We start from the raw sequence: 14,995 nt of genomic DNA, 5'->3' as shown, positions 1-14,995 counted from the left end.
GCAATCTTCTAAGGATTTTATGTGAATGAGATTACTAACAGTTATCAGCATGTATAACTGAGTATCATCAGCATAGCAGTTAAAGGTAATCCCAAAACGCCACAATATGTGTCCAAGCGGTGCTATATAAAGGGAGAAAAGCAGGGGGCCTAAGACTGACCCCTGTGGAACCCCAAATTTCATGTCACTAAGGTTAGAGGTAGTGTTACTGTACAAAACACAGTGAGAACGACTGGTCAAGTGTGACGTCAGCCATGCAAGGGCACTCCCAGTAATCCCAAAATGATTCACCAGCCTATTGAATAGAATATGATGATCCACGGTATCAAACGCATCACTGAGATCAAACAGCACGAGAACTGTAGTGGTGTCCGAATCCATTGTAAGCAGAAGATCATTCACCACTTCAGTGAGAGCCGTCTCTGTGGAATATTTTCTAAAAGCAGACTGCAGTGGCTCAAAGAGATTATTCTCAGTAAGATAATCCATGAGCTGTCATGACACCACTTCTTCCAGAATTTTAGAGCAAAATGATTGATTTAATATTGGTACATTTCCTTAAATATTATCCTTCTGCTGGCCAAATGTCATTAAAATCTTTAGGTCTTGGTGGAGGTAAAAACCCATTTTTATGATTTTAATCTTTTAAAAACATACACAGAAGATCTCACACTCACAGAACCTGCTAACGTTCAGCCCAAATCTTCAAGAAGTGAATTCAAAATAAAGTGTCAACATTCAGTTGTTGCTATGGGTATATATACCCACTCTTCAATCCCTATCATACACCGCAAGTGACCAGATCCGATCTGTGTGTCCATGTGTCCTCATCTGCTGTCTTACCCACATCAGTTGCTATAGTAATGAAAGTCACACATGCAGACCTCTAGGACACGCAGTATATGGATTACTAAAGGCTCTGGTGACACACACGCACACATTTTAAAAATGTTGCAGAATGAAACCTGGTACAAATCGGACATGCACATAAGTGGGATTTTTACTGGCTGTCTGAACAGGGCCTTCTACAACCAAGGCCGATATTCACGTCCAGCTGGGTGGACTCGGACGATGAATCTTGTCCAAGAACACAAACAGATTTCATAACCATGACTCAAACCCAGGTCCATATGCTGGTAACAACTCATCTACTGGGCTCCCTGCTCTACACATTTTATTTTTTGAAATATCCTGACAGTTCCTGGAAAATGTAGCCATCTGTCCATGTGGGGTCCAACCTTCTCAAAGTTCTGCGATGAAGGGTTTGTTGGTTTTTGAGTTATCCAAACTCTTCACTAACAGATGGCAAGAAAGTGCAGTGGGTGGTTACGGAGGCAACCAACACATTAAAACATCACCTGATGCATCGACCAGGAAGTTATAGAACCTGCTTCTCAGAGGGAACAAAAGCTGCCCACTCTGTCAGGGCCCTGTCACACCTTCACGATTTAGCCGTATGGTGACATAAGAAAAATGCGACAAATACACTATGTCTAATATGTTATGCGGCTGTCACACCATGACGATTTAGCCAGCATATGTTGACAACGCAGTTTCCACAGAGCGATCTGGGTCGGTACTGCACGGTATGATACAGGTCAGGACGGTTACGTCTGGCTTGGTTTGTGTTTCCACCACCGGCAGAATCCTTTGGTTTGGCAGGTGGAACACGTAAATATTAAACACGTCATTGAGCGCACATACACTGTCCCATGGCATCCCTTCTCCACACCGAGGCCAGACAGAGTAATTAAAAAAGAAATTTTTGTTTGTTTTTGTCTTACTGGATCATGGGGTTTATTTTGATGGCGTGCACTGAGAGTAAAAAAAAACCAACACAAAACTAAAACTGATTCTCCTCTGATCAACAATTTGATCAAACATAACATGGGGTGAATAAAAGTATTGATATTTATCATATGACAGGACTATTATTGACATTATAAAGCAAAAATAGTGCCATCTTTTTCTGATTTCTATATATGGGAACTTACACATTAAAGGGTACATAGTGAATAATGGGCATCAATAGTGAAACTGTGACTGGATCCTTTAGTTTATTTCAGTAATATTAGTTTCTAGTCCAGCGAGTCCACATGGTGAATAATCAGATTTGTTAATATATAACAAATCTGAATAACTGAATTTTGTTAGAAAGTTATACCTTGAAATATGCCGGCTTTGTGAGTAAACATGTTTGTCAAAAAACAAAAAAAAGCAAGTTTATATTTCAATTTGCATTGTGATGAAATTATACAAGGCAGAATATATATCCACACACACACACACAAGTGGTATCTACCGATTATTATCTCATCCATTTATTTAATACTGGTGGAGACAACTAATGTACTTTTTAAATCACCCTTGGAAATTTCATTTTAACATATAAAAAGCTCCACCAATAAGGCTCCAAAAAAAAGATAAAAACCACACTAAATTTATTTATTATTATTATTTTTTAGTTACCTGACAAGATGCCTGACCTGTATTTAAAATAATTAAAATTAGACCCAATACTGTAACAGTGTCATGCACATAAATTGTGACTTCTCTCTGTTAAAAATTTTGTCCCCTCCAAGACAATGTGTGGGGACAGATTCAGACAGGACCTCTGGACAGACGAGTCCAACAGCAAATGTTCATTTCTGCTTTTGTTCAAGATTTGTTTCAAAGACGTATTTTCTAAATAAGATAAACTTCATTTTTGACCCTGAGACACATTTTGTGTTTCAAATGTTATTTTTACAATATTTTAATACTTCGTCAGGATGCGATGTCTCCACATGGCCCAACCCTGAACCTTTGACATATGAAAACTGCAGCTGTGTGAAAGCACTCGGTGAAGAAAAACAAAGCCTTTAGATGCCGTTTTAAAATAAAGCTAAAGCCATTGCACGCTAGCGGGTTGTTATCAAGGGAAATGGACCGAGGTCTTCAACTCGTCGTTCTCGGCCCTGTGGTCCAGCTGGTTCTGGAGTTCAATCACCCTCTCCAGCTCTCGGATCTGTCGGTCCGTTTTGTGACTGACGAGCGTACGGTAAAAGTGGACAGCAAACACAATAAAAACGAGTCCAAACGGCACCATGATGCAGGTGGAAGCGATGGCCGCGGCCTCACCCGGAGTTACGGTGCCATTGTTTTGGTCGGTGGGACTTTTGAGAGGCAGAAACTTCACCCAGCACAAGAGCATGACTTCTGTCAGAAAGAGAAGGGTGCCGATGACGGTGGAGAAGGCCCAGGCCAACTCGATGTGGCGGTGCATGCGCTCGTGTGGGGACTCGTTGACAGAGTTCAGGTTGTGAACGTTGCTGACAGCTTCCAGATTGGGCAGGATGCAGGTGCTGATCATCAGAGCAAAAAGATGGACTGCAACCAGAACCGTGGTGCAGGCACTGAAGGCAATCAGCAGTCCTGGAGGATACGAGTGATTCGACTCCAGCTGCACCTCCACCATGGCGACCTGGAACAAACAAACAAACAAACAAACAAGCACACACACCGCTCTTTAGAACTGGAATAAGGTCCTAAAAAATGTCCAGAGCTGCTTTAACAAACAGGATAGTCTTTATCAGTGATGAAAGTGACCACAGAAAAAAAACTGAAAATTTTTGGCAAGGGCCAAAGGCCCAAAGCCCCTGGTGGGGGTCTGGGGGTTCTTAGATGCATTCTGGTGCATTTTCAGGTCTATTTACCTACCAAACCTTTTTTTTTTCCAAAAAATGTAATTTTTTTCTTGGGTCAGGTCAATTTTCCCACCCCAGTCTCTCACACAAATTTACATTTTGGCCCAGAAAAGTACACAGTAATAAAGCAAATGACAATTCAAAGAACTCAAATAATTCTCAGAACCAATTCAAATGGAACAATAGATATGGCACAAGAATGCATTTATGCACACAAACCTGTATTTCTGAGCACATCAAAGAGATGTTTGTTTTGGATCTGAAAAGTTCATAAGTGAAAATGTCCCACATCATCTCTGTATACAAATTCTGCACAGATGTCACACCACTACACATCAAAGTGTCCAGTCCATGACCTTAGATCATGAAGAAAAAGAAAGGATGAGCAGTACTTTGGTTGTGTGAAATGCAAGAATTACATCTGCAGAAAGCACAGCTACATTCTGTCTGCAGAACACTGAAAATGTTGAACGTTGAAAATCTGGGAAAATGGGGCAAGTTAAATGGGAAAAAAGTGTTCATTAAAGTATTAACTTTAACTAAATTATTAAATGTAGTGTTGGAATTAAAAATGCATGTCTCTAAGGGCCCTTCACACACAGTGCAGCGTTTGAAGTGTGCAAGAAGGAATTGTGTGCAAAAAGTGTAAAATCATCCATGAATCGAATGCCTTGTACACTTGTTGCTACAACTATTTGCACAAACCAGCGGCTGAAAGAGAGTGATGGCAGGTGTCGGCCAAATTCCAGGTGACATATGCGAACATCTAACACCGCTCACTTGGCACTTAGAAAATGTGTGGCCATTCGCACTCTTGGCACGACAACAGACTGCAGACAGTCGCTATCGTGGTGGCAGTGAAATTTGTCTCAGTACCCCACGAGTGTGGCATGGGGGGGGGGGGCTATACTGACAGAAGGTGCGTCTGCCCACTGAAGTGGCTGTGGAGATCCGTCATTTTGGACATCCCAGCTGGACAACGTGTACTGTGTTTGGACAGACATGGACTAACAACAGCTCACGCTGACGCGTGTATCCGTTTGCTGTCATCATGTAGACATAAATAAAAACATCTATCGCTGCGGCGATATATGCTGTGGGCTCCAGCATACACGCGCTCCTTCACTGCACCCCATTGATATGCTGCCCCCAGGCTGAAATGGACCATCAGATCAAAACATGCAGCAGATGATCTGACTTTCACGTCACCCATGTGAGCTCTGTTCCATATGACGCGGTGTCAGTTCTGGCACGCCGTGCACAAGATGTGCGTGGGCTGGCTGTACACGCGCCAGCAGATGTGGACATGAGAAAATCAAACTGCTTCTCATTCATGCCATTTCATGATGACCATGGGTCATCAACAGTGGAACAGACAGATCATATTTTTATTGCCCATTTGATAAGAGGGATTCAATATAAAATGCTGTGTTTTTATGGTTTTTTTTTTTTGTTTTTTTTTTAAATACGTCAATCTCTTTGTTGATGTCAGGCATTTTCCCCGCACCGTTTACAGGCCAGTGACGGCAGCTCAGTGGTAAAGTTTCACGCAGGCAATCAGTAAAGTGCAGGTATGAATCCCGTGGGTGGTATGTTTTTGTATTTTTTATTTATTCCACATCAGCGGCACAATGTGGTTCCAAAGGCATCAGCTCATTTTTATGTTTTATTCCACTTCAGTGGTGTGATGTGCACCTCACACTGTGTTCCTGCTCGAAAGACACCGTTGTGTGCACAGACCCTCACACCGGGATCATGCACGCCTGCCCGTCAGCGCGATGTTTCATGGTGCGCAAATTCGAACTGCGCTGTTTTACCGTATTCTATGGTAACAGAATTATGACGACGGGAAAATCTGGCCATATTTTAGCTCCCCATTTAAAATGTGCTCCAATTGTAATTCTGTTACCATAGAATCGCCCAACTGATCCATGATACTTGGTATGCGATATATAGGCCCAACACCATAGTAGGAGAAACATGCCCATATCATGATGCTTGCACCACTATGCTTCACTGTCTTCACTATAAACTGTGGCTTGAATTCAGAGTTTGGGGGTCGTCTCACAAACTGTCTGCGGCCCTTGGACCCAAAAAGAACAATTTTATTCTCATCAGTCCACAAAATATTCCTCCATTACTCTTTAGGCCAGTTGATGTGTTCTTTGGCAAACTGTAACCTCTTCTGCACTTGTCTTTTATTTAACAGAGGGACTGAGTGGGGGATTCTTGCAAATAAATTAGCTTCACACAGGCGTCTTCTAACTGTCACAGCACTTACAGGTAACTCCAGACTGTCTTTGTTCATCCTGGAGCTGATCAATGGCTGAGCCTTTGCCATTCTGGTTATTCTTCTATCCATTTTGATGGTTGTTTTCCGTTTTCATCCACGCGTCTCTGGTTTTTTTGTCCATTTTAAAGCACTGGAGATCATTGTAGATGAACAGCCTATAATTTTTTGCACCTGTGTATAAGTTTTCCCCTCTCCAATCAACTTTTTAATCAAACTATGCTGTTCTTCTGAACAATATCTTGAACGTCCCATTTTCCTCAGGCTTTCAAAGAGAAAAGCATGTTCAACAGGTGCTGGCTTCATCCTTAAATAGGGGACACCTGATTCACACCTGTTTGTTCCACAAAATTGAGGAACTCACTGACTGAATGCCACACTACTATTATTGTGAACACCCCTTTTCTACTGTTTTTTTTTACTAATAGCCCAATTTCATAGCCTTAAGAGTGTGCATACATGAATGCTTGGTCTTGGATTTGTGAGAATCTACTGAATCTACTGCTACCTTGTTTCCCATGTAACAATAAGAAATATACTCAAACCTGGATTAATCTTTTTCGTCACATAGCAATACTATTATTCTGAACATACTGTATAGAAAGACAAAAAAAAAAAAGAAATTGCCATTCTTGTCTTTTTCCTCTAACCGCTGCCATCTAAACTTGTTCTTCACGCTCTTATCACAAGACAGGCCGTCCCCTCTTTTCAGCATTGTGAAATCTGCGATTATGTTTGAATTTTTCACCCCAAAACTTCAGAACCCTGTGTCCAGAAGAGCCATAAAACACAGATTTAGCAGGCTGGAGTTTGCGTGGAGACAATTTGAAGTAAATTCTTCCAAGGCAGATTCTGAAGCGTAAGATCAAAGACTTACCTGAGTGTTTGCTTTTCTGTATAAACAATGATTTAAAAAAAAGTCTGTGCCTGTTGTGGTCCTTTGGCTCAAACCAGCTCCATTTTCTGATGAACTTTAAATCATCTCACGCAGCAACAACAACGTTTCATCAATTAATTTTGTCATTTCAGCGCAGCACGCAGCTCACAGCAAGATCAGAAGGTCATCTCTCATCCGCTGCTTTGTAACATTAATCCTTCAGTCTTGGGTCATGATGTGAAAACATCAAAGTTAACATCCACCGTGGCGTCTCATCAGAGATGTTTCCAAATGATTTTACAAACACAAACTTTGTGAAGTCAGCCACATTAAATCCGACCAGGAAAACAAACCAACGGGGAGGGTTACCACCACCAATTGTTTGCATTCACCACGTGAGTAAAAACCTGGACCCGGTAATTTCCGAAAAGACTTTCATCACTGTTTATTAACATTCATGCTTTCTGAAGGAACACAAAATCCATGAATTTCAATAAAGAACAACAACAAAATGCTAGTTACCAGGACACAGAGAGCCACCTAGTGTGGACTTTTTACAGAAATGGAGAAATATGTTCATGCACAGCAGAAATGTTGAAGCGGCAGCAGTAATACATTTATGTCAAATTCAGAAGAGATGTGTCAGAGATAAGGAAAAAAACAAAATACTGAAGCCACGTTCCTGTGCCAAAACACCAGGGCCGTGCTGCCAGATACATCTGAGGGTTTCCAGCCCAAAAAACCACCCAGAGTACTAGATCAACACTTTCTTCAGTATTTTAGCTGCCACTGTTGCTTAAGCTAGTGTAATCATTACAAAAAAAGTGTATCCGAAACATACATCAGTAAAACGCAGCAGCCAAATCTCATCTACAGGTCACAGGTACAACCCCTGGCAAAAATTATGGAATCACCGGCCTCGGAGGATGTTCATTCAGTTGTTTAATTTTGTAGAAAAAACCAGATCACAGACATGACACACAACTAAAGTCATTCAAATCGCAACTTTCTGGCTTTAAGAAACACTATAAGAATCAGGAAATAATTGTGGCAGTCAGTAACGGTTACTTTATGAGACCAAGCAGAGGGAAAAAAATATGGACTCACTCAATTCTTGAATGAATGAATTAGTTTTTCAGTGATGCTGAAAAACTAATTCATGCATTTATTTCCTCTAGGCTGGACTATTGTAATTCATTATTATCAGGTTGTCCTAAAAGTTCCCTAAAAGCCTTCAGTTAATTCAAAATGCTGCAGCTAGAGTACTGACGGGGATTAGAAGGAGAGAGCATATCTCACCCATATTGGCCTCTCTTCGTTGGTTAATTCTAGAATAGAATTTAAAATTCTTCTTCTTACTTATAAGGTTTTGAATAATCAGGTCCCATCTTATCTTAGGGACCTCGTAGTACCATATCACCCTAATAGAGCGCTTCGCTCTCAGACTGCAGGCTTACTTGTAGTTCCTAGGGTTTGTAAGAGTAGAATGGGAGGCAGAGCCTTCAGCTTTCAGGCTCCTCTCCTGTGGAACCAGCTCCCAATTCAGATCAGGGAGACAGACACCCTCTCTACTTTTAAGATTAGGCTTAAAACTTTCCTTTTTGCTAAAGCTTATAGTTAGGGCTGGATCAGGTGACCCTGAACCATCCCTTAGTTATGCTGCTATAGACGTAGACTGCTGGGGGGTTCCCATGATGCACTGTTTCTTTCTCTTTTTGCTCTGTATGCACCACTCTGCATTTAATCATTAGTGATCGATCTCTGCTCCCCTCCACAGCATGTCTTTTTTCTGGTTCTCTCCCTCAGCCCCAACCAGTCCCAGCAGAAGACTGCCCCTCCCTGAGCCTGGTTCTGCTGGAGGTTTCTTCCTGTTAAAAGGGAGTTTTTCCTTCCCACTGTAGCCAAGTGCTTGCTCATAGGGGGTCGTTTTGACCGTTGGGGTTTCACATAATTATTGTATGGCCTTGCCTTACAATATAAAGCGCCTTGGGGCAACTGTTTGTTGTGATTTGGCGCTATATAAAAAAATTGATTGATTGATTGAATTCTGAGGAAAAAATTATGGAATCACTCTGTAAATTTTCATCCCCAAAACTAACACCTGCATCAAATCAGATCTGCTCGTTAGTCTGCATCTAAAAAGGAGTGATCACACCTTGGAGAGCTGTTGCACCAAGTGGACTGACATGAATCATGGCTCCAACACCAGAGATGTCAATTGAAACAAAGGAGAGGATTATCAAACTCTTAAAAGAGGGTAAATCATCACGCAATGTTGCAAAAGATGTTGGTTGTTCACAGTCAGCTGTGTCTAAACTCTGGACCAAATACAAACAACATGGGAAGGTTGTTAAAGGCAAACATACTGGTAGACCAAGGATAACATCAAAGCGTCAAGACGGAAAACTTAAAGCAATATGTCTCAAAAATCGAAAATGCACAACAAAACAAATGAGGAACGAATGGGAGGAAACTGGAGTCAACGTCTGTGACCGAACTGTAAGAAACCACCTAAAGGAAATCGGATTTACATACAGAAAAGCTTCTTCTTCATCATCTTTATTTAACCAGGTAAAAAACTCATTGAGATTAAAACCTCTTCTTCAAGAGTGACCTGGCCAAGATGGCAACACAGAAGAAAAGTAGTTACATCAAACACAAAACACAAACATTCAAGAAACAGAATTGCAATACATAGTTACAGCAATTACACAGTCCAATTGTCCTCAACTCTCTGTCCTTTATGATTGTTTTAAATTCTCCCAAAGTTACAAGATGTGTCAATTTGAGGTCCTTCTGCAAAATATTCCATGTGGACGGTGTAGCAACTTTAAAAGCCTTTTTGCCCAATTCAGTTTAACTCTTGGGACCTGCATCAGTATAACGTCCTGAGAGCGCAGGCTATAAGCACTGAGGTTTCTACACATATATGAACACAAATATGAAGGCAGAAGTCCAAGAATACATCTATAAATAAAAATCAGCCAATGAGAGTGTCTACGAACAGACAAGGATGAACAATGTGCAGCGGCATATAGTGAGCAGTGATGTACACAATAACTGCAGCCAGTAATAAAACGTAAAGCACAATGGTATACAGCATCCAGTTTCAATAAAAACTGATGAGCATTCATAAAAAGCAAGTCTCCATAGTCCAACAAGGGCAGAAAGACTGTGGTAATCAGTTTTTTTTCTAGCTTGCAATGAAAAACATGATTTATTTCTAAAAAAGAAACCCAGTTTCAATTTCAGTTTAAAAACAAGTTTATCAATATGCGATATAAAAGACAAGTTCTCATCAATTAAGATGCCCAAGTATTTGTAAGATGTGACTGTTTCAATTTCTGCTCCGTAAATGGTTGACAACTTAGGAAGGGAAATGGAAGCTGCTTGCCATTTGAAAACAGCAAAGTCTTGATTTGTCTGCATTCAGCACCACTTGAGCTGTTTCAAACGGAGCTGAACAGTGTCAAAGGCCGACTGCAACAACTCGAAGGATTTTATTGCTGAGGAAGCGAAATAGTAAATTACAGTGTCATCAGTATAAAAATGTGACGCAGCATCAGACAAATCATCGCAAAGATTATTTACATAAATTGTAAACAACAAAGGCCCCAGTATAGAGCCTTGAGGTACTCCATTTTGCACGGGGAGGAAAGAAGAAAAAGACCCGGCAGCCTGAACACACTGCGTTCTCTCTGATAAATAATTGGAGAACCAGTTTAAGGCCCAGTTAGATAACCCAATCTTATGGAGTCTATCCACCAGGACAGCATGATCAAAGAAAGGCTCAAGATTGTCAGGTCCTGCAGGTTTGGATTGATCCAATTGTTTTAGAGCCCTAAGGACCTCAGCTACATCAAATGGAGTCAGACCAAATCCTGAAGCAATCGTATTAATAGGTGGGGATTGAGGGCAAATCCCTTGCACATTAAGTTGATGTGGATGCAATGACTCAAACAGGGATCCTGAAGAAACAAAGTGCTCATTAAGATGATTAAGAATGGCTGTTGTGTCAGCTAGAACATGTGCATCTTTTACTATGCAAGCAGGCAGTTCATCTATAGTATCATCCCCAAAGGAAGACTTGACTACTTTCCAAAATTTCTTAGGATCATTTAAATATCGAGTAGTTTTGTCCATATAAAAATCAGACTTAGCCTTTTTAACCAAGCGATTTCTGAGCTGTTTGAAAATCAATCAATCATCTGGGGATTTAGATTTTCTGGCCTTAGCCTAGGCATCATCATGTACTTTAAGGAGACTGGAAAGCTCAGGTGAAAACCAAGGGTTATTTCTACCTTTCACTCTAAATTTGCGTAGTGGGGCCTGTTTATTAATAATACTACTAAAAGCTTCATAAACGTAATTGCAAGCAAGTTCTACATCATTAAAAAGTGTGATCTTGGACCAGTCATAATGCCATAACTCATGATAAAAACCCTGTTCACAAAAATGTTTAAAATCACGTTTCATAATAATACATAGCCTTGCTTTTGGGAGCTTTGCTCGTCTAATAGTGGCTATGACACAATGATTGCTCAAATCATTTGCAAAAATACCAGTGTCTGAGTATTTATGAGGAGCATTAGTTAAAAATAAAATCAATAAGAGAGGATTTCTCTGGACACTTAAGGTTTTGGCGTGTTGAACCATTAACTAATTGTGTTAGGCTAAAAGAATCACAAATAGATTTAAAACCATCCAAAACAGAGGAAAACCAATCTAAGTTCAGATCTCCTGTTAGTAGAATCTCATTGAAGCTTAAAATCGAAAGCTGATCACTCAATGATGACAAAGTCTCACTACTAGCAGATGGCGGTCTGTAGCAGCCTACAACAGTGAGAAAGTGGCCATTTTGAAGCTCCAACTTCAGAGCAAGAAATTCAAATTGGTTGGGGCGGGAAATAGATAAATGAACAGTAACTTTAAATTTTTGTTTAACATATATTGCTATGCCACCACCTTTTCTGGGACGGTCACAACGGTAAACATTATACCCTTTAATAGCAATTTCTCTATCTGCAATGGATTTTTTTAACCAAGTTTCAGATTAGTAGATTTAAGCTAAACGAAAGCCATCATTAACACCTAAACAGAAAAAAAAAAACAAGGTTACAATGGGCTAAGGAAAAGCAATCATGGACTGTGGATGACTGGATGAAAGTCATATTCAGTGATGAATCTCGAATCTGCATTGGGCAAGGTGATGATGCTGGAACTTTTGTTTGGTGCCGTTCCAATGAGATTTATAAAGATGACTGCCTGAAGAGAACATGTAAATTTCCACAGTCATTGATGATATGGGGCTGCATGTCAGGTAAAGGCACTGGGGAGATGGCTGTCATTACATCATCAATAAATGCACAAGTTTACGTTGATATTTTGGACACTTTTCTTATCCCATCAATTGAAAGGATGTTTGGGGATGATTAAATCATTTTTCAAGATGATAATGCATCTTGCCATAGAGCAAAAACTGTGAAAACATTCCTTGCAAAAAGACACATAGGGTCAATGTCATGGCCTGCAAATAGTCCGGATCTTAATCCAATTGAAAATCTTTGGTGGAAGCTGAAGAAAATGGTCCATTACAAGGCTCCAACCTGCAAAGCTGATCTGGCAACAGGAGTCAGAGAAAGTTGGAGCCAGATTGATGAAGAGTTCTGTTTGTCACTCATTAAGTCCATGCCTCAGAGACTGCAAGCTGTTATAAAAGCCAGAGGTGGTGCAACAAAATACTAGTGATGTGTTGGAGCGTTCTTTTGTTTTCATGATTCCATAATTTTTTCCTCAGAATTGAGTGATTCCATATTTTTTTCCCTCTGCTTGGTCTAAAAAAGTAACTGTTACTGACTGCCACAATTTTTTTTCCTGGTTTCTTATAGTGTTTCTTAAAGCCAGAAAATTGCCATTTGAAATGACTTTAGTTTTGTGTCATGTCTGTGATCTGCTTTTTTCCTACAAAATTAAACAACTGAATGAACATCCTCCGAGGCCAGTGATTCCATAATTTTTGCCAGGGGTTGTAGCTACTGTGAAGCCATTTGACGTCATGTAGCCTCCCGATTAGGCACTCCCAGGTCCACCTTGGTCTTACTTCAAATTAGCGTTAAGGTATTTTTTAAAAAGTTGCCAAGTGCATCCGAAACCAGGACAAAGCCATGTAAATTCAAAAACTGCCCAATCTGGCAACATGGTGTCAACAACTCATCGTCGTGGTTCTCAGCAAAGTTAGTCTGTGCCCGATTCAGGCATATAGAACTGCATGTACGCTGCCAGGGGACTACGCACTACTATCGAGGATATTCATGACTCGGTTGAGGAGGAACCATTTAGAGTCTTTAATAAACTGGTTATAACATGTTATTAATTTCCTGTAAGAAGTAAGAAAAAACAGCTGCACTGTGCACAGTCTGAATTTAAATTATTTTCACATTCTGCAAAACTGGTTTTATGAAACTTTCACATTACACATGGTTGGAGCTTGATGTTAAACATCTTCACACATCTTATAGAAATTCCAGTACCAGACTTCCTCCAGAAAAAGACCGCTGGACCCCAGGGAGGTAAGAACCTTTGCCATATGGCTTCGTTACAGAATCTCTCTTTGCAAAATTCGGGAGAGACAGACAGCGTACAGAACAGCTGAAGGTTCTAAGCTGTATGCGTGATAAAACATTGGGGGACATTTTTGGGAATACATGAGTCACACCACAGAACAGGAAGCATTTAGCAACAAGTTCAGGCTACATCTGAATACAGTTTTTACTTCAAAATCTTAAAGAAAAAAAAGTATGTGAAGATGCCACACTGCTTTGTTGTGTCATTAAAGACACTGATATTCATTCATTTTCTGCTGCTAACCTGAGTCTGGGTCACAGTGGTAGCAAACCAAGTAGCTCACCCCACACTTACCTATCCTCTGTCAAGTCCTTGTAACTTTCTAGCGATATCCTAAGGGCATTCCCAAGCAAGTGGGAAATATAAATCCCTCTAGTGTGTCCTGGGTCTATCCTGTGGCCTCCTCCCAGCTGGACGTGTCTGGAAAACCTCCTTATGGAGACAACCAGGGGCATCCTCACAACATGCCCAAACCACCTCAGTTGGCTCGGTTCAATGTGAAGAAGCAGCGACTCTACTCAAGTGTCTGACAGTCGAGCTTCTCACCCTGTCCAGGGGTGTAGTAAGCTCAGACACACAATGGCAGAACCTCATTTCTGCCACTTGCATCCATGACCTTATTCTTTCAGTCATTACCTAAAATTTATGACCATAGGTGAGGATAGGAGCATAAATCACTGGTAAATTGAGAGCCTTGCCTTCTTTTAAATTCTGCTAAGACTGAAGTTATGGTTCTTGGTCCAGCGAGGTATCGGCATCAATTTGATCAGCTAGCCCTTAACTTAGGTTTGTGTGCTATACATCATACAGATAAAGTGAGGAATCTTGGGGTAATTTTTGATCCTATGTTGTCTTTTGACCTCCACATTAGAGATATTACGAGGACCGCTTTCTTCCATTTGTGAAATATAGTGAAGATTCATCCCATCCAGTCTATGGCTGATGCTGAGACTATGATTCATGCATTTGTCTCTTCTAGATTGGACTATTGTAATGTTACATTTTCTGGTTTACCACAGTCCAGCATTAGGGATCTTCATCTGGTTTCAAAATTGCTGCTGCAAACTTTGAGAGGAAGCAGAAAGTTCGACCACATTACACCCATCTTTGGCACCTCTCTCACTGCTTCCTGTCCCTGTGAGATCAGATTTTAAAGGTTGTTATTAGTTCATAAGATTGTTCATGGACTTGTACTCCCTATCTGGCTGAATTAGTAAGCCCCTATGTACCAGCTCGGGCCCCTGCGTTCACAGGGTGCAGGACTTCTGTGTGTTCCCAGGGTGAATAAGAAGTCTGCTGGTCACAGAGCTTTCTCCTACCGTGCCCCAGCCCTGTGGAATGATCTCCCAGTACACATACGGCAGTCGGATACTGTGGAGACTTTTAAATCACGTTTAAAAAGACATTTGTTTTATCATTAGTGTTATGATGTGTTTTTATTCTTGTATTCTTTTATGGTTCAGTGTTTCTAAATTTTTAATTCAATTTTTTCTGTTTTTATTATGTTGTGTGAAGCAC

General features: G+C 40.6%; 1 protein-coding gene across 1 annotated transcript in view; it reads right to left on the bottom strand.

Moving 5' to 3' along the window:
- Window positions 1-748: 748 nt before the first annotated feature.
- LOC117510049 (calcium release-activated calcium channel protein 1-like) overlaps window positions 749-14,995 on the bottom strand; it is a 29,714-nt gene continuing 15,467 nt past the window's right edge. Inside the window, exons 2-3 of the mRNA XM_034169665.1 lie at window positions 1,519-3,463; window positions 749-1,439 (exon numbers count right to left, since the gene is read on the bottom strand). Coding sequence (XP_034025556.1) covers window positions 2,915-3,463 — 549 coding nt within the window. The 3' untranslated portion in view covers window positions 749-1,439; window positions 1,519-2,914. The remainder of the gene's footprint in view (window positions 1,440-1,518; window positions 3,464-14,995) is intronic.

Source organism: Thalassophryne amazonica, chromosome 5, assembly GCF_902500255.1.
Source record: "Thalassophryne amazonica chromosome 5, fThaAma1.1, whole genome shotgun sequence".
In the NCBI taxonomy this organism is placed as follows: Eukaryota; Metazoa; Chordata; class Actinopteri; order Batrachoidiformes; family Batrachoididae; genus Thalassophryne; species Thalassophryne amazonica.
The sequence above is the reverse complement of the archived record's forward strand: the minus strand, read 5'-3'. Positions and strand labels throughout refer to the sequence as shown.